Source organism: Nicotiana tabacum, chromosome 14 (genome assembly GCF_000715075.1).
Source record: "Nicotiana tabacum cultivar K326 chromosome 14, ASM71507v2, whole genome shotgun sequence".
NCBI lineage: Eukaryota > Viridiplantae > Streptophyta > Magnoliopsida > Solanales > Solanaceae > Nicotiana > Nicotiana tabacum.
Genome location: NC_134093.1, coordinates 114574178 through 114582741, shown reverse-complemented (window position 1 = coordinate 114582741; position 8564 = coordinate 114574178). Strand labels below are relative to the sequence as shown.

Below are 8564 nucleotides of genomic sequence, written 5' to 3'. Positions count from 1 at the left end.
AATCCATTATTTATTAATCTTGTCAATATGATTTATGAAGTTGAGACTTTGTCGGTAGATCGAATCCACATATATGTGTGGAAGAAAAAATTCCACATATATCTAAGGGGCCGTTTGGTTGCGTTTTAGAAAATTTAATCCTCACACAGTAAACCATAAAGTGAAAATGTTCATATAAACAAGAAAAATGGGAGTATTAAGCAAAGTCGCAAGCAAGTACCTTTTAAATAATGTGATCGTCCCATGCATGCATATAGAGAACCTAACTTCCTTTATTAATTCGGTCATTTGGGTATTGGACCATTATTAGTGGAGAACCGTATCCGCTTTGATTTAAACTTTATAATTGTATACGGTCGAAATAGATGTCGGTCTTCTTATGTTCGATCGAGTTCGAGTGTTAAGAAGTCGGAATAAGATTTTGGGAGTGAGCTCTGAGGTCGGTACTAACGAACCTCGAGCCCGAAGGTCGCTCGAGGAGGCGGCTCGATAATCCTATCGAACCCGTGACCGAATCGATCCGCAAGGCACTGCTTCGAGGTCGGAAATGTGCGACGCCCATTTCGAAGGTCGAACTCGATCCAAGACCGAAGGGCCCGACCCAGTAACGAGTTCAAGCTAGTATCGAGCTCACAGACAAGAGCCGTTGCAACCATACCAAGAAGAGAATCTTGGCGGGAATCAAGGAAGAGACAAGTCATCATGGGTCTTCTACTATATATTTTATTTTATTGTTTTTTGGTAATGACCCTCTTCTATAAAAGGGGGAATCCGTGTAAGCTAGAGAGGGCTGAACATAAAAAAGATCACTTCTTATATTGATAGTAATCCCCTTGTGCTTGTTTTACTTATTCATTCTTTTTTGCTTATTATTTTCGTTCTTACAGTCAACAATATACATATTTCCATTTCTCTATGCGATTTATATCAAATTGTATCGCATATCCTTAGAACCATCCACAAATCTAACGTTATCCGATTTTTTCGGTAAACAATAATTGTATTAAAAATTCATTAAAAATATAAACTTTGTTGTTTTAGAATTCAGTAACTTAAAAGAATTATAATGCCGAACCTTCAAAATTGAAATACTGCAGGCAGTGATGTATCTAATTATTTATATTTTGACACCTCGATGAAAATTCTGGCTCCGCGCATGCTCCACCTCTTACCATTTATAAAAGCAGCTAAATGTACCTTGAACCAATATAATAAACTCCATTTTATTCTTTCCTAAGTTTGATCACAATAATGGCGATTTATTCTTCTCTTTTCGACTTAGTTTCATTGCTTCTCTTCTTCTCCTCCTTGTTTGTTCTAGTTAGACTATGGAGAATATCAAAAACCAGAAACCAAAACAAAAGATTACCTCCAGGTCCATGGCGACTTCCCTTTATTGGAAGTTTACATCACTTAATTGGAGGAGAACTTCCACATCGCACTCTTAAAAATTTAGCACAGAAATATGGACCTCTTATGTATTTGCAACTAGGGCAAGTTCCTACAATAATCATATCATCACCTAGAATTGCAAAAGAAGTTCTTAAAACTCACGATCTTGCTTTTGCTAATAGGCCACAACTTACATCCTCAACCATCATTTTTTACAATAATATAGATATGGTATTTAGCCAATATGGTGACTACTGGAGGCAAATGCGTAAAATTTGTATTGTAGAACTTCTTAGCTCAAAGATGGTAAAGTCGTTTAGTGGAATTCGAGAAAAAGAGCTTTCGAGTCTCATTTCATCAATTCGATCTATGACTGAAGTTAATATAACAGAAAAAATCTTTATGTTTACCAACTCTGTTACTTGTAGATCAGCCTTTGGAAAAATATGCAAAGATCGAGGCGAGTTTAGGACACTTTTGAAAGAAGTACTCTTATTAGCAGGAGGATTTTTTGTAGCTGATTTGTTCCCTTGTTGGAAATTACTTCACAATTTGAGTGGTATGGAATCTAGATTGGTGAATGCACATCGAAAAGTTGATGAAATTATGGAAAATATAATCAATGAGCATATTGCAAATAGAGCAGCTGGGAACAAGAGAAATGGTGAGTTTGGAGATGAAGATTTGGTTGATGTTTTCCTAAGAATTAAGGAGAAGGACCAACTTCATTTCCCAATCACAAATGGCCATATAAAAGCTATGCTTTTTGTAAGTTTGCTTTCTTATTGTTGTTACTATTTCTTTTGCATGGCTTATGCTTTCCTTCTTCCATTTATTTTTTCTCCGGTCCTTACATTGTTGATATCATTTTTTCTGGCTTTGTTGTTGTTATTTCTATTTTTACTTTCGAGTCAAGAGTCTTTCAGAAATAGCCTCTCTATCCTTCAGGGTAGGGGTAAGGTCTGCGTAGATATAACCCTTCCCGGATTCCACTTGTGGGATCCCACTGAGTTGTTGTTGTTGTTGTATGCTTATGCTTTCCTTGAGTTGAGTGTTTATTGAAAACACTGTCCCTACCTCCAAAAGATAAGGGTAAGGTCTGCATATACACTACTCTCCCTATACCCAATTACGTGAAATTGCACTTGGTATGTTATTGATGTTTTATACTCCTTCCTAAAATAAAACACGGTTGTTAATCTCTTTTAATCTTGACCAGCTCCTAATAAATAACTCAGACACTGACACACACACAAAAAAAGTAGTTGCAGCAAAAATTACTTATTGTGTGAGCAAAATATAAACTTGTGAAAATCCACTAGATATGTTGTTATCATTTACCTCAGGTAAGAATCGATCTCTATTAACTTTAGTTATATGTTTGTTGATGTAGGATATCTTTCTAGGTGGAACTGAAACTTCATCTACAGTTTTAATTTGGGCATTGGCAGAATTGATGAAGAACCCAAATGTTATGGCCAAGGCCCAAAGTGAAGTGAGACAAGTCTTTAAAGGAAAGAAAATATATGATGAAGAAGATAATATTGTTGAAAAGTTATCATATTTAAAGTTAGTGATTATGGAAACATTAAGGCTACATACTCCAGCTCCACTTATGGGACCTAGGGAATGTAGGGAGGAAACTAATATTGCAGGATATAATATACCTAATAAGACCAAAGTATTGGTCAATGCATGGGCACTTGCAAGAGATGTTGAAAGTTGGAATGATCCCGAAAGTTTTATACCAGAGAGATTTTACAACTCTTCAATTGATTTTATGGGAAATTACTTTGAGTATATTCCGTTTGGTACAGGAAGAAGGATTTGTCCAGGAATACAATTTGGTTTAGCTAATATTGGAGTCCCTCTAGCTCAATTGCTCTACAACTTTGAATGGAAACTCCCATATGGAATTAATCCACAAGATTTGGATATGACTGAAACACATGGATTAACTGGAGCGAAACAGAATGATCTGTATTTAGTTGCTACGTATCGTGAAATTTTTTGACGTTTCGCTTGAAATGGCAATGGTCAAATGTCAGCACAACCCTAAGCAATTCTCCATCTCCTTTAATTTCGCTTTATTTATGTATGTGTTTTTATTTCCATCTTTAGCTGTTTTGGTTGTGTTTCACCATTTTTTTTTTTTTTTTTATGTATTTCACATTTTGACCTTTCTATTTATTTATTGGTTTTTATGATGTTGATTCTATTTTTCAGGTTTTTGTTGTTGTTATGGGTCTATTATTTTTTAGCCGATAATCTCTCGGAAACAACCTCTTTATCTCTTCGGGGTAGGGATAAGGTCTGCATACATTCTACCCTCACTAACCTCACTTGTAGGATCCTACTGGGTTGTTGTTGTTGTGTTTATATTACCATCTTTGAAGAACACCCTTAAAATGCCCAAAGAATAATATGTTCCTCCATTTACTGAAATTTGTAATCTATATATGTAATTGAGTAAATAATATTCGTATTTTGTATCTATAGGAAAAAATTCCTTTTACCATTCTATGACCTATTAAGTAATTGTCATTTGTTTGAGTACTGGACATTACAGGGGTATATCTAGGTGGAGTAGTGTAGTTTTACTGTGCGCATCAATGTACCTTTTCCTAAATCATGTAAAAGAGTCCAATGGTGTAATGTTATCGGATATACATTTGCGGTAAATTCGGGATAATAAATCATGTTAAAAAGTCGTATAGTGTAATGTTATCGGATATAGAGAGAGAGTTCATTCCTCAAATGGTCATTCAACTATCCCATATTATCTGATAAAGTCATTTTTCTTTCGTTTGTAACAACAAAATCATTTAACTATGCATATAGCACTTATAAGGTTACTCAACTAGATTTTCCAAAAATTTAATTGTCAAATACCTATTTTACCCTTTAAATTATCATTTTTTTAACTTTTTAAATATTATAAGTTTTTTCTCTTTTTAATCTACATTGTAGACTTACCTATAGAAAAATATATTTTATTTATAAAATAAAAATAAAAAATTAGTTTTCAGCTCATATAATGACGGAATAATAATATACTTGAGCATAATTTTCAAGAATATATAATGTATATTATAAAAATACCTTTATTTAAATAATTATTTTTATGTTACGTGCATGGAATATATATTTTACAACCTTTATTTTCTTTCATTCTTAATTGTGTAAATAAATTTTTTATTTTTTGTTGTTAATACTAAAATTATTACGAACAAATTATTCTAATTAATTTTTTTACTATGCTCATTATTTTGTTATTCCAGCATTATATATGCTTAAATACTTTTTATTTTTTTAATTTATAAATATTTTTTATTTATTATATAGGTAAGTCCATAATATAAATTAAAAGGGAAAAATCATAATATTAAAAAGTTAAAAAAAATAAAAAGAAGATAAATGTTTATAATTTAGAGGGTAAAATAGGTATTTGACAATCCAAAATTTGAAAAATCTAGTTGAGCGACCTTTTGAGTGGTATAGGCATAGTTAAGTGACTTTGTTGTTACAAAAGAAAGAAAAATAACTTTAGCAGATAATTTGGGATAGTTGACTGACAATTCAGTAGATTAAACTCTCTCTCTCTCTCTCTCTCTCTCTATATATATATATATATATATATATATATATATATATATATATCTTATGAAAGAAAAATTTTCATTTTCTTTCTCTCCTTTTGTGTTTGGTTTATATTTTAAAATTCTTAAGTCTGTTCTGTAATCGTAAAATTTTATATAATTAAAATAAGTGTATATTAAAAATAAAATAAAAAAACCGCGATGGAAAATATAATATATAGTCATTGGGCTCAACTCATCAAATGTAAATTCTGATCCATCTCGTCGTAAGAATGCACCTATCTTCTTAAAATCTCGAATACGCCTCTACTGGACAACCGATGCTGGTAGTACATCGGTGTAAGTTAGTTAGCTAACTTGCAAACGGAATATCTAAACGAGCTCTCCAACAATAGTTAATAAACAACCAAATAGAATCTAAACTTCAACTGTTATGATATATGTATAACAATCATTCAGTTTATCAGCCAAAAAATATCCAGACAAACATCATTACATAGAAATCTAATCTTACATCACAATCATTCCTCCTTTTTTGCTTTATCAAACAAATTGTCACATAAGTTTGTTAAAGAATTTCTCGAACAGCTGCATAAAAAAAAATAAAAAAAAAAAGTCGCTACTTCAAATCATTGATATGGCTGATTATTTTGAAAGGATGCAGATCACAAAATACTAAAGCACATTAATTAAATATGGAAAAACTAACACGGAATATTTTATGCACCGTGCCCTATGAAGGCTGATTAATATCTAATTTGTTTCAATATGTGTGGCCACCAAAACGTCTTTGTCTTTGTTGAAAGGAAAGTATGGCCTCCTTCAGATTATTTTCTCCAAAGTCAGGGAATAAAGTCTTTGTAAAATACAATTCAGAATAAGCCAACTGCCACAATAAAAAGATACTAATTCTTTGTTCTCCACCAGTTCTTATAAGTAAATCAGGTTTAGCAAACTTGATACACTTCGTAACGAGTTCTCGTTCGAATAAATCGTTGTTAATATCCTCCAACTGCAGAAGACCGTCTTTTACTTTACTAGCAATGCTTTTGGTTGCTTGTAATATGTCATAATACCCTCCATAGTTTAGTGCAATCACAACATGAAGTCCTGTGTTGGCTTTTGTGGCCTCTTCTGTCAACTCTATGCGTTTTTGTAAAAGTGTGGGAAGTTTCGATCTATCTCCAATAATAGAAATTCGCATCTCGAGCCTGTAGCGACAATATTTGATTTGACACAAAGTTTAATGTTTTTCGTTTTTGAATTTTGTATTCTAAAACAAGATATACATATTTGGACTATCGTGAAATTCGCTAAAGAAGTTGATTACCTCATAAATTCTTCAAAGAACTCTTCGAACAGTTGCATCAAGAAATCAACCTCCTCCTACTCAAAATCAAATATATATTTTGTTATTCAGCCTCAACAACGAAAACAGATTTGTTTTCAAAATTAATCATATGGAGCTAAAGAATTAAATTTTCTATATCATGATTCAAGTGACTATGAAAAAAAATACAATAACAACAACAAACTCATTATAATCCCACAAAGTGGGGTCCGGAAAGGGTAATATGTACATAGACACTTGGCTCAAGAAAAGATAAAAAGGAACGAGTAACAACAAGCAGTTGCAACAGGAAGATAAGATGATAAGAAAACGAAGCGAAAGAAATAACATATAGTAATAGTATTCTGGAATAAGAAAATAAGAGACTAATATTAATACTACCGACATGAAAAAGAGACACGCTGGACTACCTACTAAGCTTTTACCATAATTCTTGACCTTCACATCGGCACACCCTCCTATTATTATATAAACTGAAGTTGTGTCATGTCTTGCATAATCACGTCTCTACAATACTTCTTAGGCCTACCTCTACCTCTACCTCTGATCCTCAGACTACGAAAAAGAATGTTGACGCTAAAACCAGATACGTCGTTACTAACATCAGAAAATAATCGAATCAAATAGAAGATCGATCTATATATGCACTAGACGATTTAACTTCAATAGACAATGAAAACGAATGATAACGCTAAAACCAGAAGACGATGCACTAAGCATTATTCACGCATCCTAGGGGTGTAACCCTAATGGAAGCATTAATGGCTACTTCCACGGCTCGAACCCGTGACTTATAGGTCACATGGAGTCAACTTTACCGTACTAACATCAGAAAATAATTATATGTAGGATGCGTACCTACCTTGGAGCGAGTCCAGTTTTCAGTAGAGAAAGCAAAAGCAGTGAGAACTTGTATTCCCAGTTTAGAAGAAACGTTACAGATCTGTTTTAAATTAGGAGCAAGATATTTGTGACCTTCTTGCACTGGTAAGCCTCTAGCCTTAGCCCATCTCCTGTTTCCGTCCATTATTATAGCAACATGTTTAGGGATAAGCTGATCATTAATATTATCAAAATTACAGTTCAGTGAGTTTGAAATCTTCCCTAAACCACGCGCAGATAGTACTAATGATGTATTATTCTGCCGTAGACATGATATTTTCTTGGATGGGAGGGGCTGCCATAGGAACAAAGAGGTCATTATTTTGCGGGGGTGCCGGGGGTGTGTGGGGGGTAAGCAGCGCAGGTACTTATCTCAGTGATATAAAGAAACTAATCTAGTTGTTTAAATAGACATGAGTCGAGAGGCGGAATCAGGATATGAAGTTTATAGGTTCTGAATTGCCACGGAACACATGACTCTTTTAGTAAGTGGGTTCATAGTATACATATTTAATAGACTTTTAATATAAATACAAAGTTGATACCTTCTTCCGGGCATTTATATTTTTTCATTTGCTAAGTATTGTTTGTAATAGCACATAGTGTATCATAAACTCCGTGATGATCATAGAATACCTCGTTTTCACTAGATCTTATTTTCTTCATACCTCATTAGGTTTTGTAAAGTAATTCTTTGCACTCCTTACTTACCCCTACCCCGACCTCGAACCTTGAACACTAATCCCGACCCCAAGCTCGAACCCCTAATCGATCTGGACTTTGATTTATAGCCCCGAACCCCGACCTTAGTTAGGTTTATAATTTTAATGATGATCAAAAAGAGTTAATCGTACATTACTAATGCGGTGCTCCATGTGCAGGACAGTTAAAATAGGATGAAGGAGAACAATGTGGGAAGCCAAATCACTGCTGGATAACGGTTGAAGAGATAACATCAATCAAGACGGCGTGGTGGCGTTGGTCGAGGTGGTTTGGATAAGGTTGGGGTGCAAGCTGGTAGGTCAGGGATCTGGGGGGCGGGGTGGCGAAGGTGTAGATTGGGGGTGAGCAGGGGCGGCCAGAGGGTGAAGTCACTAAAGCGGAGGCTTTAGACCCCAGAATTTTAAGGGCCTTAATTTTTGTTTTTCAATTCCTATTTGATGTCCGGTATTTAATTTGGGGCATTGAATAATTCGAATTTGTACCGTGTAAAGTTCATTAGAGTGGGAATTGTCCCTTAGAAGGGATTGTTTTCATTCTAAATATTCGAACCGAATACTTCCGGTTAAAGAAGGAGAGATGCTATCCATCCATCTCACCACAACTCTTAGGCCCCAAAT

The 8564-nt window shown here is 34.1% G+C and overlaps 2 protein-coding genes across 2 annotated transcripts; one reads left to right on the top strand and one right to left on the bottom strand.

The window, feature by feature from the left end:
• The first annotated feature begins 1233 nt into the window (after positions 1 to 1233).
• LOC107780934 (premnaspirodiene oxygenase-like) lies at positions 1234 to 3489 on the top strand. Its single transcript, XM_016601560.2, has 2 exons — positions 1234 to 2160; positions 2786 to 3489. The coding sequence occupies exons 1-2, from the start codon at positions 1252 to 1254 to the stop codon at positions 3404 to 3406; spliced, it is 1530 nt and encodes a 509-aa protein (XP_016457046.1). The 5' UTR covers positions 1234 to 1251; the 3' UTR covers positions 3407 to 3489.
• A 1969-nt stretch (positions 3490 to 5458) lies between these two features.
• LOC107780944 ((2Z,6Z)-farnesyl diphosphate synthase CPT6, chloroplastic-like) lies at positions 5459 to 7575 on the bottom strand. The gene is made up of 2 exons (XM_075230309.1): positions 7205 to 7575; positions 5459 to 6213 (listed from the first exon to the last, which is right to left on the bottom strand). Exons 1-2 carry the CDS (start codon positions 7541 to 7543, stop codon positions 5755 to 5757), a joined length of 798 nt encoding a protein of 265 aa, XP_075086410.1. The 5' UTR covers positions 7544 to 7575; the 3' UTR covers positions 5459 to 5754.
• Positions 7576 to 8564: the final 989 nt, after the last annotated feature.

Excerpts from the sequence above, each read along its gene's own strand:
- LOC107780934 (XM_016601560.2), top strand. The coding sequence starts at position 1,252 with ATGGCGATTTATTCTTCTCTTTTCGACTTAGTTTCATTGCTTCTCTTC. Across the intron at positions 2,161-2,785 it reads ATATAAAAGCTATGCTTTTT|GATATCTTTCTAGGTGGAAC; the intron begins GTAAGTTTGCTT and ends TTGTTGATGTAG.
- LOC107780944 (XM_075230309.1), bottom strand. The coding sequence starts at position 7,543 with ATGACCTCTTTGTTCCTATGGCAGCCCCTCCCATCCAAGAAAATATCA. Across the intron at positions 6,214-7,204 it reads AAAACTGGACTCGCTCCAAG|TGTCGCTACAGGCTCGAGAT; the intron begins GTAGGTACGCAT and ends CAAATCAAATAT.